The sequence below is a fragment of the Taudactylus pleione genome, unplaced genomic scaffold, assembly GCF_031769625.1.
Source record: "Taudactylus pleione unplaced genomic scaffold, aTauple2 ptg000347l, whole genome shotgun sequence".
NCBI lineage: Eukaryota > Metazoa > Chordata > Amphibia > Anura > Myobatrachidae > Taudactylus > Taudactylus pleione.
Window position 1 is genome coordinate 687,938 of NW_028284748.1, and position 27,600 is coordinate 715,537.

Sequence of the window (27,600 nt, forward strand, 5' to 3'; positions counted from 1 at the left end):
AAATGATTATAGTAAACAAGTGCTATGTATGAATTTGTACAGATTTGTGACATATTGACTGGTGTTGGATTGTTCTGATCTGAGAAATGAGCTTTTTATTTGAACCGAGTCACTTTGTTCCTACGGAAACTTCAGATATACAGGAGAAGTGATGAAATCCTCTTGTACCAGGTACTGTTTTTGCCTGGGAAAATCGGTCTTGCAGCTGCTTGTGTGTTTCTTTTGATATTAGCCTTAACTTTATATTTGCAACTTTTGACTTGTAGAAATGTAAAACTCTTTCAGCTGAGTCAATCAGATCACCTATTAAGGGGCCTATCTATTATCAGATTTTTCTAAAAGAAAAGATTTATCTACTGAAAATTCCTGGGGCTGCGGTGACAGATCTCATTTACATGACAGATTTTTGCAAACAACGAACGGTATTGCATGACATTCTGGGAGTGGATTTTTTTTTTTATGTTTCTATTCATTTTCATTAAAAAAAATCGTTCGTCGTTTACCGTGACAGATATTTCTAACATCTGTCAGCTATAAACGATAACTGACCAACATGTTGGAGAGACAAAAATAGGATTTTGGTACTTACCGGTAAATCCTTTTCTCTGATTCCACAGGGGACACTGGAGGTGCTTACGCTGGGGTATAGAGGCGTGGATAGCTGGAGCTGGCACTTTAAATAATTTAGAAGTGTGAAGCTCCTCCCCCTCTATTCCCCACCAGCCCTCAGTTTAGAAAATGAAGACCGAGAGGAGATGGAGAACAACCGGAGTAAAAGGAAGAGGATATCACACAACAACAAAACCATCCAACATATGGAACAAACTGAACAGGCAGGCGAAGAGCGCTGAGGTGGGCGTCCAGTGTCCCCTGTGGAATCAGAGAATAGGATTTACCGGTAAGTACCAAAATCCTATCTTCTCTTTCAGCCACTAGGGGACACTGGAGGTGCTTACACTGGGGACATCCCAAAGTTTTCCCCACGGGCGGGAGCGCTATGAGGAACCTGCAGTACAAGGCGGCAAAACATGATGCTGAAGCCGCAAATGTATCAATTCTATAAAACTTCACAAAAGTGAGCACCGAAGACCAAGTGGGCGCACGGCACAATAGTAAAGTAGAGGCACCCCTACATTTCGCCCACGACGTACCCACAGAACGTGTGGAATGAGCCGACACGGACATAGGTGGCTGACGATCATTGCTGACATGAGCTTGACAGATTGTCAGTCTAAGCCAACATGCCAACCCTGTTTGGACGCTGGCCAACCCTTCCGAACAGCCTTATAAAAGGACAAAAAAAGAAAAAACAACTCAGACTCGCATAAGGACACAGTCCAACAGAGGTGGTGGAGAGCTATAACCACATCCAGGGTAGAAGAAATACCGGAGTCCCCTACCAAAGAAGGTACCACAATAGGCTGATTTATGTAGAAAACAGACAACCATTGGAAGGAAAGTAGCTTGCGTCCTGAGCCCCGCTCTATCATCATGAAACACAAGGCTTATAAAATAGAGCCCCCAATTCAAACCCCTACGAGCCGTAGCCAAAACCCGGAGGAGGACAGTCTTCCAAGATAAATACTTAATATCAACCTCTTGGGAGGTTCATGGAAGACTGAAGAAAAAAGTACCAAGTATAAGACTTAAGGAGCCATAGGTGGTACAAAGGTTGGCTGCACCCGCAACACCCCCTGAAGAAAATCTGCATCGCAGGCAGGAGGGCCAACCTGCGTTGAAAGAAAATAGAAAGAACAGAAATCTGCACTTTTAATGATCCTAAGCGAAGACTAGAATCTAATCCCGTTCGGAGAGAAGTAAAAACGGGATAACGAAACACCCTTGATGGAAGGCCCCGACTGTACCACCATATGATAGAAGAGCGCCAGATGCAATGATAATGCGCATCCGAAACCAGTTTCCTGGAGCGAAGCATGGTGGGAATAACAGTCTGGAATGCCCTTCCATCTAAGATATCGGATTCAAGAACCACCCCGTTCCACGCAGTTGTGCCAAGTTGGGGTGAACTAAAGGACCCTGCTGCAGAAGGTTCAGATGAAGAGGAAGTAACCTGGATCGACTGCCAAGAAGGACCGAAGAACCAACTCCTCCAAGGCCAGTTTGGTGCCACGAGAATGACTAAGGTCGACTAGTGTTTTATTTGATTTAGTAGACAAGGAATTAGTAGTATTGGAGGAAACAGGTAAACCATGTCGTCAGTCCATGGAACTGTTAGGGCGTCGACAGCCTCCGTCTGCGGATCCAGAGTTCTTGACACGTATCCTGGTCACTTATGTTTAATCGAGATGCCATGAGGTCCGCCTGAGGACGACCCCAGTGCGTGAAACACGTGTGGGTGAAGCTTCCATTCCCCGGGATGGATATCCTGGTGACTTAGGTAATCTGCTTCCCAGTTGTCCACTCCCAGGATGAATACTGCCGACAGGATTACTGACTGACTCTCGGCCCACTAGAAAATCTGAGATACTTCTCACATGGCCACACGACTTCCGAGTGCCGGCCCGGCGGTTAATGTAAGCGACAGCCGTCGCGTTGTCTGACAGAACTCGTACCAGACGAGACCTTAGAAACTGCGCTGCTTCTAGCCGAGCATAGGAAACTGCTCCGAGTTTCAACACATTTATGGGCCACAGTCTTTTCTGTAGGGACCACCGATGAGCGATAGTCGAGGACCATAGTTCACCATCCTCGAAGGCTGGCGTCTGTCGTATCCACCAGAGGAGTGCCACCCTGGTTGCCGGGGCCAAATGGATCAGTTGATTTAGATGCAGGGGAGACCCTGATCCCTGTGTTAGCAGGGCCAGCTGGAACACTCGGGAGTGGAATCGTCCGAATTGTAGTGCCTTGAATGCAGCTACCATCTTCCCCAAGAGACGAAGACCAAGAAGCAAAGGACACCCTCCTTGGTCTGAGGGCTAGCTGAAAGAGCAGCCGGATGCCAAGTCTTCCAAAAGACCTCTGTAATGCCGTATCTAGGATCATCCCCAGAACTGGAGTCTTTGGGACGGACTCAGATTGGGTTTCTTGAAATTGATTATGTCAGTGAGGCATGGTCCAAGAGAAGTGGTCCGATGGAGCCTTGATTAACTGATCATCATGACAGACATAATTTTAGTGAAAACACGGGGAGCCGAGGATAACCCGAACGGCAACGCTCGAAACTGATCATGAGTTTGCAAAATCGCAAAATGTAGTAAAGCCTGATGCGGTTCCCAATTTGGGACATGGTGATGCACATCCTTTATATACAGAGAAATGAGGAACTCTGCCGGTTCAAAGCTTGCAATGACAGACTGAAGTGACTCCATAGTGAAACGATACAGCTTCAGATACTGTTTGAAGACTTTAGGTTTAACAGGGGCCTTGTCCGTGGACACCGGCAGACTCGTAGAGAAGAACAGTTGTGGACTGGAAACCTCGAAATCTATTCGGAACCGCACGGAAAGTAGCTTGCGAATCCACGGATCTAAAGAGGTCTGGTTCCAAGCTTGTTGAAAAGTCTGTAAGCAAGGTCCCATCGCAGGAGATCCCAGGTGGGATGGGAGACAGTCAGCCACCTATTGGTCGACTCGTCTTTGATCCTGCCGACGTGTAACTATGTGGGCGACCTCTACCTCTGCCACCCCTAATGTGCGAGGGGGTTACTCTGGCCCTTTAACGAAAGGGATGCATGAAAGGAATGAAATAAGGGACCAGTGTAAGTCCTCCTGGGTGACGGAGCATTCTAAGGAAGGAAAGAACACTTACCCCCAGTGGCTTGGGATATCCATTTTTCCAGTTCTGGACTAAAAAGCATATCACCTGTGAACCGTAGACCCTCAACAGCCCGTTTGGAGTCTGCATCCGCCTGCCAAGAGAGCAAGCATAGAACTCTGCGGGCAGAAACAGCAGAAGCGGACATACGAGCACTGATCTGACTGATATCATGTAAACTGCTGACTCACGGAGAGTTCTGCTAGTAATCGTAACTCTGCTCTAGAAGTATCCAAGCCCATAATCAACTGGTCCACCCAGCAATTACAGCATTGTTAACCCAGGCGCTAACAAGCGTAGGCCTAAATTGGGCTCCTGCTGCTGTAAATGGATCGCAGTGTTTATTCCAACTTGCGAGCAGAAGAGTTGGAGAGCCACAGTAGTATTATATGATCAGTAGGCAGCAGAAAAACAGCCACACACACAACTATGTCAAAACGCCGCAACCTTTACTTACTGATGCAGGAAGTGCTGCGACTTGTCCAGCAATCAGCCTATAGGCAGTCACAAGACTATAACCAATCACATCGCTGGTTACGTGAGTGGCCTGGCAAAGGAATCGTTGTTTCCTTAAAAAAATAAATAAAAAAAAAACACGAAAAAACAAATGCATCTACTGGAGTAGGTGTTTTCCACTGTTCCATCATGGATAATGGAAATGTATAGCCAGAAGGGAAACAATGTGGATTTGGAACCGCTTATCCAGTTGTTTCCAGGCCACAAAGAGCTTGTCTAGAAGCGGTTGCGTGAGCTGCAGGAACTACTTCCTCAGGTAGATTAAGGATCTGCCTGACAGCTAGAATTTTAAGGCTCCACCCCGAGTGACAGATTCTAAATCCGGCAGCGCGGAGCTGCGAGGGGTTCCTCATACGACTGGAGGACAGTCGGCAGAGGACGCTCAGTGCAGGCTTATGATAGGCAGTAGAGGACAATGTAGAAGCGGTACACAATCTGCACCGGTCCAGATATTTGGTTAACCCTCCTATTAGCCGTCAATTCTGACATTACAGCAGTCATAACTCCTGCCATGTCAGCGGCCCATGGAGGAGTAGGCGATACAGTAATAGCCACAGAGGTTTATAACGGTATATATAGTGGGAGGAAACCCACGCAGTGAGAACATACAAACTCCACACCTAAGGGCCGTAGTGGGACCCACAACCTCAGCGCTGTGAGGCAGCAATGCTAACCATTACACCATATGTGCTGCCCCTTGTGTTACTAAACAAGCATCACATAGTGTGGTGTCAACAGCAATTGGCTTAGTTTGTTGTTACATTTAGAACCAAACATTTTCTGATAATTGGTATACACACACAGATAAATCGTTCATAGTTCAAATTTATCTGCTAATGGATAGGCCCCTATAGTCTCTGTAGGCTCTCTGGCAACCAGAGGCTTAATTGTTCCACCAATGCCGTCACAAGATTTACCGTGGCCCGGTTGCAAAAAATGCCCATGACGCTTTCAAAGTGAAGTCTTGATCATGGCAGCACAAGTTGAGAAACTTTTTGCAATTGTTATACTGCCCCGCACACCCATCACTGATGTAACACAAATTTTTGACAGCAGGAATGTTTTCCTTGATGTACTTAGTGTTCCCTCTAGCTCCAGCGCGAGGCAGGGTGCCGGAGCTAGAAAGGGCATGGCCGTGCGCGACCGAGAAGGGGCGTGTCATCAAAAAGGGGGCGTGTCTATAAGACGCGTCCCCTTTTCGTCACTCTTGGGGGCGTGCCCGGCACTTACGGACACACCAGGCAGCCCCCAAGCCCTGCAGACAGGGAGAATAGATGCAGGGCGCATGCGCCCGGCGTCTATTCGCCGGCGGTGACCGGGTCACCGCACATTTCTTCACCCGCGGGACACCGCGATCCGCGGGTGAAGACGGTTCCCGCAGGCTGTTAGGGCAGGGCGCTTTTTGCCCTCCTTCTGGAGGGCAGGGCACTTTTTGCCTTCCAGAAAGAGGGCGCCACGCCCCGCTAAAACAGTCTAGCGGGAACGCTATGTACTGAATAATGACTGTTTCGGACACAAATGCTACATCATGCTCCAAATCAGACAAGACACAGACTTGTGATGAACAGGTCATCAGACTGGGGAACATGAGTATAGTTTCCAGCTGGGTGCAGTGTACAACCATTGTTTTTCCAACAATACCCTTGAACTTCATTCTGAATGACGTAAGAATAGTTTTCAATAGCTGTGTCAAGTTGAAGGTTGGCCTTCAATTTTTTTCTTTTAGAATCTTTGATTGTGCCTTAGCAATAAATGAATAATGAAGGGACAAGTTTATCTATTTTTTCAACCAAAGTTTCTAAATATTAATCAAATGTTGCAGTGCACCTCACCACCTCTGTTCTGTCAGTAGATACACACTGATTGTAAGAAACTTCATCTTCAGGGTCACAGTCTTCGAATTTCTTAAGTAGAATGCTTTTTACATTTACAGTTGATGGGCATTGAGAGCAGTGTCATAGCATGCAATCTCATCTTTTAAACAGACGAAATAGGCATTGGTGTAACTATATAGAGAGTGCAAGGGGTGCACTTGCTATGGGGCCCAGCTGCTTAGGGGGCCCACGTGCCCAGTAACCAACCCCCTGCACCCTACCGAGTACAGCTCTGATATCTTTAATCAGGAGCCGGTCGCGACCCAATAGGAACTTGTGGGGTAAGTATTATGGGGCTTGGGGGCGCACCAAGGGAACTTTGTTATGGGGCCCTCATACCTCTGGTTATACCCCTGTAAATAGGTAATTAGGTCCTGGTAAGTCTTTTCTATATGTTTATGTTTTCGCACCTATTCAATTCCAAAATCACAAAAAAAAAAAAAAAAAAGGATTTGCTAAAAAATTCTTGCTGTGAAAAGTGTAGGCAAAAATGGGTTAATCAGCCTGTACCCCAAAAAATGCCAAACTAACATAGGATAACGGTATAGAAGTGTATTTTTTTCAGCAAAATAAGTGCTCTCATTAAATTTGGGGTACATAAAAATGGATTTAAGTATATATTTGGGTCATTTTAGGGCTTTTTTTTTTTAAAGAGTGCAAAAAGACCAACTACTCCCACCTGCAAGACTAAAAACACTTGTTTCACTCACAAACCACCCTAATATACCTGTCCCATAGCTTGAACCCAAAATGCCATCACTGTGCACTCTTATTCTAAAAATGACATGACATTATTGGCCAATTAAAAACAACAGCATCAAGGTGCCTAATTAGTTATATAGGGGGGGGCGGGCGCAGTGTCCCAGGTGTTCTGAACCAAATCCTGATATTTCTACATAAAATAGGGATTTTTCCCAACTTTGCACCTGCTCATAGTAGGTGAAGTGAAATTTGAGATAAAATTACCACGGCTCATTGAATAGGGGGTTTTCACTGTCAAATAGTAGTTTTTCGTGTAATCGTGGGCCAAATGAATAGCCCCCTATGTGTAATAAGAAATATACACACAAATTAAAACACTCTGGCGGCAAAAAATTATGCCCAATAGTAATTTTTAAAGATAGATTTTGAATTAAACATTACAGTACTCATACAGGCAATCAAAATCCCATTATTTTTATTTTATAGGGTTTTAAAGTATACTTTACCGTTCAATTATATAAAAAAAAAAAAAAAAAAGAAGAAGGACATAACTCATCTGCCTTAGTGGATAATGAGTATCTAACCCTAACCTTTTTTTGCACCAAAAATATAATTAAGTATGAAATAAAGGAATGTATAATGACTGAGCCAGGCAAGGTTGATAAGACATTTTTTTCTGGAATCTTCATATTCTAAATTTCAAAGTAGAGTTCCCGCTAGGCTGTTTTAGCACGGTGCGGCGCCCTGCCCTCCATCTGGAGCGCCCAAGCGTCCTGCCCTTACCGGGCAGAGCCCCGCTAAACCAGCCGTCTACACCCGGGGGTCACCGCCAGTGAATAGACTAGCTTCCTTTCAGAAGCTCTTTGGGGCTGCCCGGCGTGTCGGCAAGTGCCAGGCACACCCCCAAAAGTGGCGAAAAGGGGACGAGTCTTATAGACATGCCCCTTTTCAATGGCCACTTCCCCTATTCCGGAGCGCGCGCGCGGAAGTGCCTGCTGCCGGAGCTAGAGTGAACACTATCAAAGTGATATGTGGATTAGACACTGAGATAGGAATGTTTTTCAATATACACCTCACATAAAAACAGAGCATCAGGAGTGGCATTTCCCAGCAATTTTTTGAAACTTTGACCCACTATATCTCAAAAACTATGAGGGCTAGAGAAGAAAAATTTTACATGGGTTTGTTGCTATGTGGTAGTATCAAGTGTACAAAGTTTCATGAAAATCTGAGTCGGTCATGGCCTGGGTGAAATTACATGGAATGACCCTATATTTAATTAATAATTTATCATGTAAAATTATATTGTACAGTTTTTGAAAATTCATGCTGGTCAAGTCTCATGTTTATTCTGCAATTTTTGGGTGTAAATGTTCAAAACTCCAAGAATAAAAACAAAGTATGTAATCATAGAGCATGTAGTTCTTCCACTTGAAAAACAGACGTGATTTTAGCGTTCCCGCTAGGCTTAGACAGCCTGCGGTTTGTCTCCACCAGTGGGTCGCAGTATCCCGCAGGTGGTCAAAACGGCGGGCGCAGCAGTCACCGCTGGTGAATGGATGCCGGGCACATGCGCCTAGCATCCATTCAGTGACCGCAGCGCTTGGGGGCTGCCCGGCATGTCGGTTAGTGCCGGGCACGCCCCCAGGAGTCACGAATAGTGGATGCGTCATAAAGACACCCACTTGTCTTTGGCCACGCGCCGTAGGCGCGCTCAGAAGTGCCCTATCTCTAGGTCCGGCGCCCTGCTTGCTGCCGGACCTAGAGTGAACACTAGATTTGCAACACCACCTCATGTGTAAGCCACTTTAGAGAAAAATCTTGTAATGGCTCAGTGTTTTTAGGACACTAGACTCCAGATCGATTTGCCAAATCCTGACATTTCAACTTTCAGGGTAGCGAATCTACATGGCCATAGGATGTATAATCTAAACGTATACAAGACCCTTGTATAAATTTAGATTACACATTACAACTTGAAAGTTAACTGGTTTAACTCAGAGGGCTGGTAATACGAGGGTTGTTCAAAAAGTAATGCCTAAATGCTCACAACTCAAATTTTATTATAGATACAGAGTTGAAAATTTTCAGTAAAATACTTTGAAGTCTTAGTAACAGAATGACTACTCAAAAAATTCACCATCTGCCCTCAAACATTGAATCCACTTTGGAAAAAATCCAGTGGTTGGTATTTGACCCAGGAACGTATGGAGTTTTTAACAACCTCTATGCCTTCAAAATGTTGACCCTGGAGACAGTATTTGAGAGGGCCAAACAGATGAAAGTCAGAAGGGTCCAAATCAAGACTGTATGGTGGATGTGGTATTATTGCCCACCCCATTTTGGCAATGTCCGCAGATGTTGCCATCGAAGTGTGAGGTCTGGCATTGTCATGGTGTAAGACGACATTTGACAGTGGAATTGTTGACCTTTTTTTTGCGGATGGCTTCTTTCAGCTTCTTAAGTGTAATAATGTATCGATCACTTGATTGGTTTGGTTCCAAATAATCAATAAGAATAACACCTCGGCAATCCCAGATGAATGTGGTCATGACTGTTTACGGATCGCTGTGATTTAAACTTATTTGGCCTAGGTGAACTTTGGTGTTTCCAATGCTTTGATTGGGCCTTTGTTTCTGGGTCATAAAGGAATACACAGGTCTCATCTACTGTAATGACATTTTCCAAAAACATCTCAGGGTTGGCTTCAAAGTTGGTCAAAAGGCCATTGCAAACTTTCACACTCTGGCCCTTATGATCCCTGGTTAATTGCTTTGGAACCCATTTAGCACACACTTTATGATATCCCAAATCATTGATTAGTGTTTCTACAGTGCCATGGCTACATTCAAGTTCATCCCTGATATCTCTGATGCTCACACGACTGTCTTTCTGAATCATGGCATCGACTTTGTGTCGGATCTCTGCTGTCACTGCAGTTGATGGTCTGCCACCACGAGGTTTGTCGCACACGGATGATTCTCCCAATTGAAAATGCTTCATCCACCTTCTGACATTGCTACAGTCAATTGTACGCTCACCATACACTTTTTCCAGTCCTCTGTGGATTTCTGTAGCACTGCAGCCTTCTTTTTCCAGAAATTCAATGAAGGCTCTTTGTTTCATCTTGGATTCCATGGTATTTCTTGGACTACCTAAACAAAAATACATATATAGCTAGCAGACATATAGGGGAATTCAATATGGGTGCGAAAACTCCGTTTTTGCGTCATTATCGCAGGTTTTAGTTTTACACTGTATTCAATTTCAAAGATTTTTCGCAGGTTCGAAAAGTCTGATAAAAAACGGGGATAACTTTTCACCATTGAATAGGTGTCGAAAAAAAGTGCAGAATTGGGGTTTAGGGGTGCAGGCTTAAAAAAAATAGCCTGCACCCCTGGGAATGACATTTAAAAAAGAACTGTCAAAAAAAAAATAGGGACACCCCAAAAAATTATTTTCAAAATTGGGGTGAAAAAAAAAAAAAAAATGGGAAAAAATTTTTTGTTTAAAACTAGGGAAATAGGTTCAGGGCTATTCTGCAAGTATGCGGCAGGTGTTTTTTAGAATCGATTTATAGCGGCAGGTGCACAATTTCAGAATTTTTAAAAAAACTTACTTTAGGGACATCAAAATATGCTAGTACCCATTTTCATGTACCCCAAATTTGATGGGACCACTTAAAAAAAAAAAAAAATAACCTAAGTGCTCTTCTGCATCACTTCTTCAATGTCGGGAAAAAAGCACCTGCCGCAGCTGTTCAAACCCCCGACTTTCATTTGCAGGCTAAAACGGGGGGACCCATAGTGATCCCCCATGTTTTTACAACTTTAGGGGGGGGTCCTACAATTTTTTCAAGGAAAACTTCGTTTTTTAACGCAAATCCCACTTCGCCAGGTCCCGTTTTCGGAGGATTTATATTGAATACGGGGATAAAGCGGGCGCGCGCCCGATACTTTATCCCTGAAAATTCTCCGATGTGGAGCGAAAAGTCCAGCACGGACTTTTCGCTCCCATATTGAATACCCCTCATATTAAACTACAAACTTTCAAATAAATGTTGCATATTATTTCAGAGTTATGAGCATTTAGGCATTACTTTTTGGACAACCCTCGTATATTCAATGTTGGGCATCCACGGTCAGATAAAAATGTATGTCAGGCATTTTATCTGACAAGCTGAAACAATCAGATGTCTTGGCCATACACTAAGATTTTTCACAATGTATCGCCACAATGCGTTCCTTCCCTGGGGAGGTGACATTTCCCCGTCCCTCCCCTATTATGTAAAAGGGATATATGGGGCGGTCAGCCGCAGCAGTGCATACACCGCCAAATGCGGCTAATTATTGAACGATCACAACACTGTACAGTTATCCGGGTGAATCGCTGATTTACCAATTCATTAAAAGAACACAATCTGGAGAGCATACTCCCTCCCCCCCCATATAACATTTCAGTAAGCGATAGCACAATATACACTGCTATGATATTGCTATAGGGTATGATATATATAGAGCAATCATATACAGTGGAAATATACAGCAATTTGTTTGTATATGATCAGTATTAATTCATAGGGTGCTATAAAGTTCCATAGCGCCGGTCAGAGAAATGATACAAACATGGTAGACATAGTAATAGAATTACAGGGTAACCAACATAGCTATATAGGTACATGCATACACGTGATGACATGGTTATGAGAACCATAGGGGGAAGGAGGAGACAAAAGGGAGGGAAGGTCAAGCTCATGAGTGCTTCCATTCTAAAGGATAAAGAGGTAAAAGTACTAGGGTTGCACAAGTGGGTGGAAAGGAATCTCGCGGTAGTCCAGTAGGCTTGTGTTAAGAAGGGAGTTCAGAAACAAAGGTTCCATAGACTGTAGCAGCAAAGGAGGTCATTGAAATGGGAGTGAGGTGTTAATCATTGTGGAGGAAATGGTGGTCACAGCTGGCCAGAGAGCAGGCTATTGTGATGAGGAACAGGAGGTTGGAGACGTAAGTGAAAAATGAGAGTGGAATAGCTTTATAGATGAGAATTAGGAGTTTAAAAGGTGAATTCTGAAGAGGATAGGGAGCTAATGGAGAGATTGGCAGTGTCAGGAGGCAGAAGCAGATCAGCATATAAAAAAGTTCAAACTGGCAGCATCATGAAGGTAAAACTGAAGAGCAGATAAGTAGCTGTGTGGTAGTCCAGGGAAGAATGTTGCCATAGGCAAAGAGGAGGAATAGGCAGGAGACCAAGGCTTTGGTGACATCGATGGAGTGGAAGGGTATAATCCTAGCAATGTACACAAGATGAACTGAGTGTAATGAGTGTGGGACTGGATATAGAGAATGAATGACAGTTGAGGCTGACGCCCAGGTAGCAGACTTGAGACCTTATTTATCAACGAGTTTATCACTCAGAACTAGTGATAAATGATGCTCCAGCCAATCACCTCCCAACTGTCATTTTTCTAACACATGACAGTTGGGAGGTGATTGGCTGGAGTACCATTTATCATAAAAAGTGAAATTTATCACTAGTTTTGAGTGATAAACTCATTGATAAATGAGGCTGTTGAACTGTAGAGTGGTGGTTTTGCCAACGGTGAGAGAAAGGTGTGAATGGTCAGAGACAAGATGGGTGAAAACAATGAGGTCCATTTTACCCAAATTAAGCATGAGAAAGCAGTGAGTGATCCAGAAAGAAATAGCATATACAGTATAAAACACAATAAAAAGGGAGGGATAGGGAGAGATCAGATAAGAGAGATCATAAATATGGTACTGTAGACCAAAGGAGCTGATTAACTGTACAAGTGCAGAGTGAATTAGTAGGGGGCCAAGGATAGAGACTTGGATACAGGAAGCAGAAGTGCGTGGGGAGCAAATGAAAGTGAAGCTCAGAGAGATAGGAAGAGAACAAGGAGAGGCATGTGTCACAACAGGTCTGTGTCCCCATGTGCCTAACTAGCTAGTGTGTACAACTATATACAGTTTATTTAAAAATTGTCTGGCATGGTCGCATCTGCTAAGCTTTCTGACAAAACGGGAGAAGCACTAAGTCTTGGAGAGTGATAAAGTGAAAACCAATCAGCTCCTGCCATTTTTCATACAGACTGTAAACGGACAGGAACTGGTTGGTACTTTATCACTGTCCAAGGCTTAGTGCATCTCCCCAAGGTCAGGTACAGCTGCAGAAGACAATATTCCTGCAGCAGACGCACAAGGGTGGGCTCAGGCAGGGCAGCCACAGTTTCCCACCCTGATGTCCTCCGGCCGCACAGACTGATCGGCAGTCCTAACAGGATCACCAGTCTGTGATGGGCGATGCTCAGGAACTTCCAAACCTTGAATGTGAAGTCCTGCAAGAAATATAACCAAGAAGTTGTTTTAAGTTTATAGATGTACACAGTTAAAGCCATGCCTTTGTGACAACCGGGCATAAAAGAGCACCACCCCTCACCTAGGGCTGACTGAGGTTACAACGCCTCTTAGACAGATGGAGCTGTATGAAAAGTTTGCTACGCACTGGTACGTATAATGCCACTTTCGGTACTGTCCCGAGGCAGCACTGGGGGGTTGTCCCGCTGCCGCCACGTCTCTGGCTTCTCTCCCTTCCCTGAGTTCCCTCATTTCCGTCCAATGCACTGAGCAGCACAGAATGACAAGCACAGCTAGGACAAGGAGCCGTCCCGCCTGCCGGGCAGTCACCGGGTGGAGGTGGCTGCATTTGCTAAACAAATCATGGTGCAGGCGGAACTGGAACACATGTGTAAGACTTGCCATTTTGGAGTGAATAAAAGGTAGCGGACGCTGCGCTCTGCCATACACCGCACTCACCCCGATATTTGCGGCTCCTTGTTACTCTCCGCATCCCCGTTGCTGGGGGAAGCCGCCTCCTCGCTCTTTATCTTCACGGGCAAATTCCGGTGAATCTTAACCTTAATCAACGCACTAGACGCCATCGTCACAACAACCGGGAGTTTTATATAAAATGGAACCAACCAGCAGTTACCAAGTAAGAGTGAGCTCTGTGCGACGAGGGCATCCCAGGAAACTACGTCACCAACGCGCGCCGCGCCATTTCCGTATCTTCCAATAGAACGAAAGCACTCTGGTGACGTCACCGTCATGTGACCACCCTCACTAAACCACATGGTTGTTGTCGTCTGTGCTCTGTGGTCTTCAGTTCCAACTTAAAAGGAGAAAAGAGCAGACAGATTAGAGCTGCTGCTTGTTTGGTACTCAGGCCGGCGGCTCACACTTCTGTGAGGGGTATTCAATATGAAACGTTAACTTCACCGTCGAAGTTAACGTTTCATATCGGAGTTTTTTCCTGCGTTAAAGTATGGTGCGCGCTCCCGCTTATCCCCGTATTCAATATAAAATATGGGTACCCCCGTTTTAGCCTTTAATTGAAAGTCGGGGATTTAAATAGCTGCAGCAGGTGTTTTTTCCCGACATTGAAGAACTGATGCAGAAGAGCACTTAGGTTATTTTTTTTCGTTTTTTTAAGTGGTCCCATCAAATTTGGGGTACATGAAAATGGGTACTAGCATATTTTGATATCCCTAAAGTAAGTTTTTAAAAATTCTGCATTTGTGCACCTGCCGCTATAATTCTATTCTTCAAAACACCTGCCGCATCCTTGCAGAATAGCCCTGAACCTATTTCCCTATTGTTAAAAAAATGTTTCCCTTTTTTTTTTTTTTACCCCAATTTTTAAATTAATTTTTTGGGTGTCCCTATTTTTTTTAAAAAGCTTTTCTTGACACAGTTCTTTTTTAAATGTCAGTCCCAGGGGTGCAGGCTATTTTTTTTAAGCCTGCACCCCTAAACCCCAATTCTGCACTTTTTTTCGACACCTATTCAATGGTGAAAAGTTATCCCCGTTTTTTATCAAAGACTTTCCAATACTGCGATAAGTCTTTGAAATTGAATACAGTGTAAAACTAAAACCTGCGATAATGACGTCATAGCTCCGATATTAACACAAAAACGATGTTATCGCACCCATATTGAATACCCCTGTATGTGCGTTAAAACGGTGTCGTGTTGTTTCAATGTAGTCATGTTATTGGTGCGGTTCAGTGTGTTACATACATTTGCTGGTTAGGGGGAAGTATCAACATTTCTAAAGAGTGGAGGAGTTGCCCATAACAACCAGGTTACATGATAAATACTAGCGATAAGCTGATTAAGTTCAACTTATCCACTCTTTAGAAGGTTTGATACATCTCTCACTATATAGCAGTGGTTCTCAAACTTGGTCCCCAGAACACAAAACGGTTCATGTTTTCCAGGTCACCTGAGATCCTTAAAATGTGACAGTTGGTCATACACCTGTGCCCAGCTAGGTGACCTGGAAAACATGTACTGTTTGGTGTCCTGAGGACCAAGTTTGAGAACCACTGCTATATAACATTATGTATCAGGTGCATGTGCTCTATGTTGTGTACTAGTAAGCAGCCCGTCAAAATGACGGGACATTGTCGTGCCCACAAAAAGTCCAGTTTTAGCGCTCAAGCGGGTCACTTTTTGATCATCTCTGCTTGCCAGCTCGGGGAGCTGCGAGTAGAAATGTCAGCGCTGACTGCTACAGAAACAGCTTGATTGTGTTAGTAAATATGAGTATACACCTTATGACAGTGCAACCCAGCGATGTGTTGTAATGATACTTTGCATCCAGGTACACAATAGCTGCTGTATGATGGTGCAATGTTACATGCTTTATGTAACAGCACCGCGTTGGCCATGGAATTGTCCCATCTGTTGTGCACCACAACAGATGGGACAATTCAATGAACGATGGCCGAGAACAACGGATTGGGACTACACACTATATATGATGTGTACGATATATAACATTCTCATACATGTCAGAATTATGTATCTGGCGATAGATTTTACAGTGGGCCTGATTCAGAGAAGTACATTCATCTGAGGATTCTGCAAACTCCTTATTCTGCTAACAGAGATTTCTAATATTGTTTGGATTGTTTTTTTTTTATATTCTAAGGTGAGAGATTTCCTTTTTGTCCTAATCATGTATAGCAACTCTCACTGCCGATTGGGGCAAAGGGTTACCAATCCTATTTCTATATACTTATTGGTGTTCTGTTATATTCCTAGAGTGTGATATTTGTATCTTCAAGGAGCTAAGGCAGGAGTGAGGAACCTTTTTTTTCTGCTTTTTTCATCCATTTTGATATATAACATTATTTGCAGGCCATGCCCCCTCCATGTGACGTCACAGAGCATCCTGAGGAGGCAACGGGGAGCTGTAAGTGCAGCGGTGTGGCAGTATGAAGTGTCCTAACGACGCTCCAGTCGGCACTGCTGCATAGATTCTGGCTGCAGTGTGCCATTCTAAGTACTCTTCTAGTCAAATGAGGCTAGCAGAAAAAGCTCAGAGGACCAGCCCAAATGATTTCGAGGGCCTTTTGCGACCCCCGGGCAGAAGGTTCCCCATCCCTGAGCTATGGAATCCTCACTGCAGCTCAGGCAGAGTTTCTCAACTTGCTCATTGAAAAAGTATATTTCTGAAGAATGAAAAAAAATATGCAAATTATAATCAGTGATATGCAGATGACTGACTTTTATGTACGGTGATAATGATGACCTTTGTTACTACAGAAAGGACCTCATTGACAACAGCATAAACCAGTGAAAGGTGCAAGACTATTAATAACCTAAATGATATCAGTGCAAATAAATACCAGACCATAAATAATAAAGTATACATTTTTAATAGTGCACTACAAAAAAATATATTTCCCATTCTCTGGTGATTTAGTGTGAGTATTTAATAAATATTAATGAGTACTGCATGCAAACTGTGAATATATATAAGAATGGATTGGGTATGAAATACCGGCGGCTGACTAGCTGGTTGTTCAAGGTGCAGAATCTCAACGGCAGCAGTAAGTGACCTAACCCTCTGCCCCCCCCCCTCCCTAACCCTCCCTTAGTGGTGCTTAACCCTAACCTCCCCCCGGTGGTGCCTAACTACCCCTTCCTGCACCCAAAACCTAACTCTCCCGGGGGGTGCCTAACCCTAATTTCCCCACAGGGTCCCTAAACCTGGGATGCCAACGCCGGTATCCCGATCCCGTTCGGGATAGCGGCATCAGTATTTTACCAGACGGCGGGATACCGGCGTCGGTATATGGACGGCCGGCATCCTGTCCGCCAGCATATTCACTACATCCCATAAGAATGATGAATAAATTGTTTTGGTAAAAAATATATATATAGCAGAACATTCTGCTGATCAGTGGCGGGCTGGGCCGGGGGGCAGGGTGCCATGTGCCCCCCGGGCCGCAGCGTTATGCGGGCCGCGGGCCGGTGCAGTCTGTGTCACTGTGACACAGACTGCACCGCATGTGTAGCGCTGACCAGACGGAGTTCGTTCAGCGCTACACTGACAAACACACAGCTGCCGGCTCCGGCAGCTGTGTGTTAGTTGTAAGCAGCAGCTAATGAGAGTCTGTCAGACTCTCATTAGCTGCTGCGCCCACTGCGGGAGCCGCTTCATCTTCCGGCTCCCGCAGTGGGCAATGGGAGAGACGTCATGATGTCATATGACGTCTCTCCCATAATGCAGAGCGGCCCGGCCCGGGAGGACAGACGGAGGAGCAGATGGCGGCGGCGGGAGCGGGGATTCAGGTAAGTGTTTTTTTTTTTTGTTAATATTACGTGTGTCTACTGGGGGGGGTGTCTGGCAGTACTGGGGGCACTACAAAGGGGGGACTACTACTACTTGGGGCACTACAAGGGGGGGACTACTACTACTGGGGGCACTACAAAGGGGGGACTACTACTACTGGGGGCATTACAAGGGGGGGACTACTACTACTGGGGGCACTACAGGGGGGGACTACTACTGGGGGCACTACAAGGGGGGGACTACTACTAATGGGGGCACTACAAAGGGGGGGGACTACTACTGGGGGCACTACAAGGGGGGGACTACTACTAATGGGGGCACTACAAAGGGGGGGACTACTACTACTGGGGGCACTGCAAATGGGGGGACTACTACTACTACTGGGGGCACTACAAAGGGGGGGACTACTACTGGGGGCACTACTGGAGGCCTGCATAAGGGAGTTCTCTCCTGTGGCACATGGGGGCACTGCATATGGGCACTACGACAGGGGGCTGCCCTAATCTTTATTTTTACCTTACATTAATCCCATATGGATCCGCCTCCTCCCTGGAACACTGGAGGTGGGGGGGGCCGTAGCACGCATATTCTTCGGACACACGCTACTCCTCTGCCAGGGCCGCCTGCATGCATTTGCCCCCCAGGCTAAAAGTTGCCAGCCAGCCCCTGCTGCTGATAGACTCACTGGTGATCACACCTCAATAAAGGAATTTAAGATGTAAATGCTGTGGGATAGTTGAGATACATTTCCATTTTTGTCTGTATTACCCCTGAAGAAGTCTTGTTTACAAGACAAAACACATTGTAAGAAGTTGCGGATATACCCACTATGTTGTGTTGGCCAATGGGAGCTCACCACCAGTGGGGAATTTTGCTTCTTATTCAAGCATGTTCTTAAACTGAATATCAATTATTTAAAAATATATATTTTTTAAATACTATTTAAATGCTATTTAACGTGTGACCTATGGCCTTTTGTTTCCGGTGCTTTCTTGGTATGAGGGTCTGATTCCAAGAGCCACAAAGAGATATACATCCATTGATCCATCGTCATAACTGGCAATGCCACTAGAACGCACCAGCAAACTGTGCTGATTAATTTAATATACGACACTTGTATATCTGTGTGCGAGTCCCTGAATCTATATACGAAGCACTACAATGTAGCGGCCGTAGCTTTTTTCATTTCAAGTTTCAACACTTCAATACAGACTCAGTTGCACACAGGTGTCAGCACAGTCTGCTGGTCTGTCCTTGCGATGCTAGCAGAGTTGTACGGAACCTGGCGGCTCACTCATGCCACAGAAGTAGCGCTGCATGGTGTATTGAGGCTAGATGTATGTGGACACATCTCTACCTTTCTGGTTGATTAAAGAACCATGGGCCTGATTCAGAGCCGTTCGCTATTTGTGGTCGCTCGTTTAAAAACAAGGGGTGGCTATTCAAATGATCCGTACGCACATTGCAGTCTGTTCACACCTCTAAGTCTGAACGAGCGAGCAAAACATACGCTCGTTTATTTGTTAAAAACGCCCCCTGGCCGCTCGCATCCTACGTCATGTCCGCTATTTATTAGATCAATCGAGTACATCGACCAGCGTATGAACTGCTCGCTATTCTTGTGGTTGGTGTTTGCTACCACAAATTTGCGAGCAGTTCTGGCTATAAAATAACCCAGTGACGTGGTCAATGACGCTGCTGTTTTAAATATGCACACCCATAAAACGCCCGTTTTGACCTTTAAGCACGCCTGCATTCGGATCTCCACTCCCCATTTTCAAGCACCTTCCCCTGTTACCACCCACATACGCCTCATTCTGTCACTCAAAATAGCAGGCCCTCGCTATATTGCGTACCAACGATTTTCGGCCGCACTGACTGGTTCGCGCATGCGTACTAAAAACCGTACGCATGCGCAGATGTGCAAACATCGCTCGGAACGAGCGTACTGCCGCTAACGAGCGGCTCTGAATGAGGGCCCATGTATGCTGTTAAACTATTGTTCTCTTAATAGGACTTCAGATATGTGCGAGTGTATAGCACAAGGTTTGTCACCAAAAAAGATAAATTGGTAGGAGTCCTTTTTGATGATATTTTGGCGCCCCCTTTACATGTGTTTGTGATAGATAGATATATATATATCTATCACACAATTCCATAAAACCGGGACACTCTTAAATTACACAGGTTCTGCGCCTGAGGGGTTGGCCTCACACACACTGTCACACTCTCATCTCTTCCTGGCAGGCTCATGAGCAGCTCAGCACTCGATACATTCAGACTGTGGCAGACAGCATATTCAGGCCCTGATTCAGAGCCGGACGCTCTGACAGAGCGCTCGCTCTGAATCAGGGCCATCCCTCTTACTTTTTGGAGCGGCCTGCTGGCCGCTCGCATAGCTGTGGGTTACCACCCACAGCTATAGTGAGCGGCCAAAATGATGGTCGCGATGGTCAAGACTATCGCAACCATCGGGCTTGCGAGGAGACCCTTGTGGTAGGGTCTCGTCTGCCGCAAGCCCTGGAGTGCTTTTGGCTCTATCAGAGCCAAAAGCACTCCCACTGACATCACTAGTGATGTCAGTGGGGCCGGCCCCAGACGGTAGGCGTTCCCATGGGAACGCCTCCGTCTGGGCAGCCACACCCCTGGCACGCCCACCAAAGGGGGCTTGCTGTCAATCATCGACAGCATGCCCCCTTTGGTGCGAGACCCATAACGATGGCTTGGCCATCATTATTCGGGTCTCGCGCATGCGCACGACGGAGCCGCCTCCGTCGTGCGCATGCGCACTTGGGCAACATCGACCCGCTTGCGAGCGGGTCTGAATCAGGCCCTCAATCCACAATCTTTGATCATGGCAAAGCTTAGAATATGGAGATTACACAGCAGGGAAGATTTATCACAGACATGTTTTGTGTCTTCAATGTTGGTCTGCAAAGTGATTTCAGGGGGTGAATCAGCTGATTCCCAATTATTGGGAATCTGTACATGTGCAGTACGGGTCTGTGATCCTGCACGCAATCCAGTAGCAGACTGTCAGTGATTGACAATCTGCTGCCATTTCTGGGTGGGGAGTGGCCGGCAACAGCCTCCGTTTCCCAAAACGGAGGCGTGTCACCGCCATTGGGGGTGAGTGGAGAGGCCAGAATCTCCATCGGCTGATGAAGATTTTGACCTGGGGAGCATGTTCTAAGCCTTCCACTAGAAGGATTTGGATGAAAACTTCACAGAGTGGTAACATTGGATCCCAGAAGACATACTAGGGGGTTGAGGTCGCACCTCCCATTGGTGTACGCTGAGCAGAACTTTGACCCAGGGAGCCTGTTCTGAGCCTTCCACTGGATAGATTTGGATGAAAATATCACAGAGCAATTGGTCTGGGATGCCTAATGGAGTAGTTGGGGTCCTGGTCGGACCTCATGGCAGAGTGTGCCAGGCTGGACTGACTCAGGGAGCCTGTACTGGGCCTTCCCCTTGATGGATTTGGACAACATCATATAATAAACCTTAATAACTTGAATATTTAAACCCGGGTAAGTCAGCTAGTGTGTGTGTGTGTATATATATGTATTTACTGTATATGGCTATGGTTCAGACAGGCAATGGGTTACTGTTGAGGGTTATATGCTTCCTACCCCTATATGATTTTTCACCTTGCTGACTATCCACCCTAATGTTTCTCACCAAACTATAGCCCCAACATTGATTTGCTGGGACACATTGCAGATGCAGTCCTGTGTATCCTCATTACTATACACACCTAACTTTTCTCCAGACCTATTCCTTGCTACATATTGTGCATGGACACAGGCAGGTATTTCACCATGTGGGTCAGTTGGTTGTTTCCTCGGATTTGTCTTCCTTTGGTGATATTCAAGCTGTGCAGTTTCTTTCTGACTGAGATTTGGCGCTATCTTAACATTAAACATTTTCTCTTGATTGACAAAATGCACAGGCCATGTAGCAGGTCCCTATCTCCTTTTGAAATGCTATGTTTGGCCCCCTCGTGCCCAGCCCATTTACTCTTGTGTATACAAGCTTCTGAATGGGGATACTTTCTAGACTCTTTGTCATGGTTTTAGTATTCTGTAGATCCAGCCCGAGACCCTTAGGTATGACAGATGTGCATAAGAAACGTGGAGGCTTGATAATACTTTGGCTCATGAGTTCTAACAGTGGTGTAGGCACACTATTGACAATGTAGGAACCACAGACTTGTGATATGAATGGATACTGGACTGGAACTGGAGTTAACAGATCAGGCCCGCTGGGCGACCCCTCGCCTACTGCCCTGCGAAGACCAGAAATACACTCATGGGGCAAAGATGACCTCCGGAACTCGGAATAGTATATTGCTGGCAGATTGGAACTCAGAACTCAGGCCAGGAATCGGAGTCTTATGTAGTCAGAGTACAGATTGAGGAAGCTGAAACCCTGGTACTGCTCTGACGCAAGACCTGGAACTCAAACCCAGTAAGGAGCTCAGAAGCTGAGAGTCAGGATAAGCAATATATTTTACTCGACACCTCAGTGTACAGACCGTATACTGCACACTGAACCCTAGCCCTGGAACCAGCACCCTTCTAAGAACCTGCCCAAGACAATAGCACACAGTACAGGAAAACCAATAGAATAGTCAGCACAATAGTGTAACCTTATAACCTGAAGTGAACCACCGGGTGAAGAGTAATACTGAGTACAGATAACTTGCATGCACTATCCCAGCGGCACAGACATAAAGCGGGGTCCATGGAGATGACACTAACGGTAGATGGAATCAACCACGGCTGCACACACCGGCTCAGTAACGAAGCAGGAGGGTAAGTTAGGCAGTGTGGAAGCTGCAGAGCTGACAGGTAACAATGATGCACAATGGCAGATGGAATGCAGGTAATGGTCACACACAGTGGCTCAGTAACAACAGGAGAATAAGTATGCAGCGTGGAAACTGCAGTGCTGACAGATGCGGAATACAGAGTGGCAAATGGAATGCAGGTACAGAGAGCGGCAATAATAGCTGAGGATGGTAAATAGCGAGTAGTACATGAGGTAGCAATGGAAGTCACAGAAGACACAATACCAGAACACAAGGAGTAAACGTTCAGCTTTGAACTATACTGGGAAGGAACACGTTCAGGCCGTAGGTTGCTTCCAGGGGCTGGCTGAAATAGGGAGTGGCGAATAGCCATTGGCCTGACTGACCAGATGAGCACACAGGTGCTTTAATCACATGGAGGCATCCCTGGGATGTCTTGAACACTGAAATAAAAGAATGTCTCAGTTTGTAAGGGATGCTAAGACCCCGATTCGTGACAGTACCCCCCATTTCATGAGTGGACACTTAGGACGGGGCTTAGCAGGAAACTTGAGATTAAATTTCTTAATTAAGTTTGGAGCAAGAACATCAGGAGCTTTAATCCATGATCTTTCTTCTGGTCCATAGCCCGTCCAGTCCACCAAGTAATGCAGATTATTTTGCCTGAATCAAGAGTCAACAATTTTCTTTACCTCAAACTCTTCACCTTGTTCAGGCTGAACTGCAAGAGAGGTCAACTGGGGAATAAAAAATTGATTCTGGATCAAAGGTTTGAGAGAAACATGGAATGAATTCGGTATTCTGAGGTATGCAGGTAAACAGCTTGTAGGAAACAAGGTTGATGATTCAAATAATTGGAAAGGGGCCGAATCAAGGTGCAAACTTCATGATAGGCATTCTTAGATGAAGTTTGCGGGTGCATAGCCAAACTTTGTTTCGACTTTCATGCTGGGAATCACTCTGCGTTTCTTGTCTGCTTAAATAATGTTTGGAAGACTTGAGTAAGACTTCTCTCACACAATGCCAATTGTCAGCAAAGTTTCTGATAAATTGCTCTTAGACAGGAACTGTGGGCCTGATTCAGAGCCGGACGCTCTGACCAGAGCGCTCGCTCTGAATCAGGGCCCTCCTACCTAAAATTGGAGCGGTCTCCTGGCCACTCGCATAGCTGTGGGTGACCACCCACAGCTTATGCGAGCGGCCAAAAAGATGGTCGCGATGGTGAAGACCATCGCGACCATCGGGCTTGCGACGAGACCCTGCTGTAGGGTCTCGCTGCCACAAGACCAGGAGTGCTTTTGGCTCTATCAGATGTCAGTGGGGCCGGCCCCAGACGTAGGCGTTCCCATGGGAACGCCTCCGTCTGGACAGCAACGCCCCCGGCATGCCCCCCAAAGGGGGCGTGCTGTCCTCACCATCGACAGCACGCCCCCTTTGGTGCGAGACCCATAGCGACAGCTTGGCAGTCGCTATGCGGGTCTCGTGCATGCGCACGATGGAGCTCCCTCCATCATGCGCATGCGCACTAGGGCACCCTCGACCCGCTTGCGAGCGCTCGCGAGCGGGTCTGAATCAGGCCCCGTATCAGCAGAAGTAGTGTGAATACCGAGAAAGGAATAATAGCTAGCAGTTCTTGATTACCATTCACAAAGTAACGTTCAGCAGGAAGGAAGTTGCGAGAGAAAAATCCACAAGGATGCCACTGTCACGGATTGTTTTTTTTTTGTGAATCCGGACTGGGGTCTGGACATCACAGGGACTGTATGGATTATGTGGTAAAAGTTGCTGGGCAGATGTAACTCCTGCTCAAGTGTGGAACTGGGTACTAACTCTAGTAGAGTATTGGCAGAGACCCAGACCAGAGGCGCAGAGTTTAACACGCCGACGGTGTTCACCAAAGACCCCTGCAAGGAAGTATGGACCTACCGTCTGGGTCCGGCCTCACTGACATCAGTAATGATGTCAGTGGGAGTGATTTTGGCTCTGATAGAGCCAAAATCACTCCTGGGCTTGCGGCAGCGAGACCGTACCGCAGGGTCTCGTCGCAAGCCCGATGGTCTTTGACCATCGCGACCATCATCATGGACGCTCGCATAAGCTGTGGGTGGTAACCCACAGCTATGCAAGCGTCCAAAAGGCCGCTCCACATTTAAATAGGACGGCCCTGATTCAGAGCGAGTGCTCTGGTCAGAGCGTTCAGCTCTGAATCAGGCCCCCTGTTTCCTGCAGCAATGCTGCACACTGGACCTCAGGCTAAGCCACCGACCTGCGAGAGACAGAGGCGAAGTGCACGGAAAGGTGAGTAGTGTAGGCCCCGCTTGATCCGACCGCAGTTTGTGACAGCCACAAGTCATCAGAGGATTTTTGTGACAAAACTGCTTCTACTCCAACAGATGATGTGTCTACTTTGAGTAGAAATGGTCTGTCAACCTCAGGCTGTTTCAGGACAGGAGATGAAATAAAAGCTTGCTTTAACTGCTGAAATGCCAATTGAGCCTCCTCAGGCCATTTGGCAGGTTTTTCACCTTTTCTGGTCAATGCTGTGATGGGTACAATAACAGTGGAATAACCTCGGATGAATTTCTGGTAGTAGTTGGCGAACCCCAAGAAACAGTCAATGGCCCATAAGGTGGATGGCTGTGGCCAATTCAGGATGGCTTATACCTTTTCAGGGTCCATGGCTAGACTGGTGCCAGAAATAATATATGCCAGGAATGGAATGGATGTGGTCTCGAAAGTGCATTTCTCCATCTTGCAATACAATTGGTTTTTACGAAGTCTCTGAAGCATTTCTTTCACATGGCACCAATGGCTTTTAATGTCTGAAGAGAAAATTAATATATTATCCAGTTTTACCATAAGAGTTTTGTACATGAGATCACTGAAAATTTGATTTACAAAATTCTGGAACACTGCTGGTGTATTACTTAACCCAAACGGCATCACAAGGTATTCATAATGGCCATCTCTGATATTGAATGCTGTCTTCCATTCATCACCTTTCCATATGCGTATCAAATTGTATGCTCCACGGAGATCCATCTTAGTAAATATAGTAGTTCCTTTGACTCGATCAAATAATTCCGTTATTAGGGGTAATGGGTACCTGTTCTTATCAGTTATCTAATTGATGCAAACCTCCATCTGTTTTTTTTTACAAAAAAGAAACTCGCACCATCTGAAGATGACGAAGGGCATATAAAGCCACGTTCTATGTTCTCTTTAATGTAACCTGTCATGGTTTGGGTCTCAGGAACAGATAATGGATAGACCTCTCCATGAGAAGGAATATTTCCTGGAATTAGATCGATTGGACAGTCCCACGGCCTGTGAGGTGGTAAAGTCTCTGCAGCCTGTTTACTGAAGACATTGATGAATAGTTTGTAGGGTACAGGCAGCTCAGAGGCTTTGCCTTCAGACGTAGAACAGTGTGGCAGGATAGTCTGGAGACAGGACTTGGCACCTTGGGGACCCCATGGCTAGGATATGTAGAGATGACAAGTCAATGTGTGGATTATGATACTGCAATCAGGGAAACAAGGACAATCGGACTGGTGGTTTCAGGAATTAATGTAATACTCCAATTAATATAATCACAGGAACAGTACAATATTCAGTACAACCTTCAAGAATATGGCTGCCATCCACGGCAGTGAGGGCAATAGCAACAGGTAGCTTCTGTACAGGTATGAAAAGGTATGACATTTTCAGCAGCTCCAGAATCCACCAAAGCTGTGAAAAAATGAGAGCCTTGTGGATATATTATTTTTACAGATATAACAGTCTTTATTTTGGGGAGAGTGATGGGACACTCCTAGATTAACCTCTCCATTATCATCTAGGCGGGAGCATTTCCCGACTTGTGAGGTTGATTTTTCAAGAAATGACTGGAGGCAGCACAGTAGATGCGCGATCTCTCCTAGGATTTGTCATTCACGTTTCTTAGAAGAGAGGCAAGCTTTGCCAAGCTGCATGGGCTCGTCTGCAGGAGCTGACAATGACCGTACTCAGGAAACAGACTGAATTTTGGGGTGCTCTGTTTTACTCCTCTCCAATTGTCTTTCTCTGAATCAGATATCCACACAGTTGCACATAGTAATTAAGTCATCCAGGTTGCTAGGCAAATATTTGGAGGCTACTGTAGTTCGTCTTTAACTTGATCTTATAGACCTTGCTAGAAAACTTCTACAAGGGCCTCATTATTCCATGAGAGCTCAGAGGAAAGTGTCCTAAAACAAATGACATATTGTCCCACTGATTGATGACCCTGTTTTAGTCGTAAAATGTCAGCTGCCGCTGAAGAAGATCTGCCTGGCTCATCTAATATCTTGCAGAAGGTGAATAAGAATCCTTAAATGTCTGACAAGATGGGATCAGACTTCTCCCACAATGGCGAAGCTCATTATAATGCCTGCCCAGTCAGGAGGGAAATTATATAAGCAGTCTTAGTTTTTTCAGTGGGAAAATGTGCAGCTTGTAGTTCAAAATGGATACGGCATTGGATAATCCAGCCGATATTGTGCTCTGCTGCTGTCTATTGCATAATCTGGCATTAAATCAACCTCTCCCTCAAGATTATGCAATAGACAGTGAGCAAGCAGGAGTGTTGTTTCCAACAAATGACTGTGGGCCTGATTCAGCACAGTTTGCAGCTGCATAATTGCACGCAATGCTCCTGCGAAAATATGCTAATGTCTGCCACCGCTCCGCCAGCATAGAGGCACCCGCTACTGTTTTCTCACATTCGTAATACCTCACAGTCCTGCGTATACAGTACATTGGTAACACCAAAGCATATCGGCCCTCACGCACAATTACAGCAGTTCTGACCCATCGCAGAAATTGCAAGTCTCGTCACACGCAGTATGTACACAAGCTGCGTAGGCAATCGCAGTGGCTAATTTATGCACGCCCATGCAATGGCGTTCAAATGGACAGGCACGCCTGCGTTATCCAACCACTCTCCCGTCACCACCCCCAAACGCTCATGACCTGTCACTCACTCTGTGATGGCTTCCTGTCTGCATGCATAATTGCAGTGCAAGCGCAGTTTGGTGCATGCACAGTACGCAACAATCGGCCAATCTGCGCATGCGGTTGCAATTGCGTTCCTTACTGAATCAGGCCCTAATCAGGCAGATTAGGGCTACGCTTATTACCACCTATTTCAGCTGTAAGTATATTAGCACAGAGGTTCCCAAATGTGGTCCTCTAGGCCCCCCAATAGTGCACTATGGTACAGCGTTTTCCTCATGGAAT

General features: G+C 45.8%; 1 protein-coding gene across 1 annotated transcript in view; it reads right to left on the reverse strand.

Annotated features, from left to right (window-relative positions):
• Positions 1-13,957, reverse strand: part of LOC148508740 (heterogeneous nuclear ribonucleoprotein M-like) — a 49,825-nt gene extending 35,868 nt beyond the window's left edge. Inside the window, exon 1 of the mRNA XM_088444079.1 lies at positions 13,697-13,957. Coding sequence (XP_088300205.1) covers positions 13,697-13,821 — 125 coding nt within the window. The 5' untranslated portion in view covers positions 13,822-13,957. The remainder of the gene's footprint in view (positions 1-13,696) is intronic.
• Between the last annotated feature and the right edge of the window lie 13,643 nt (positions 13,958-27,600).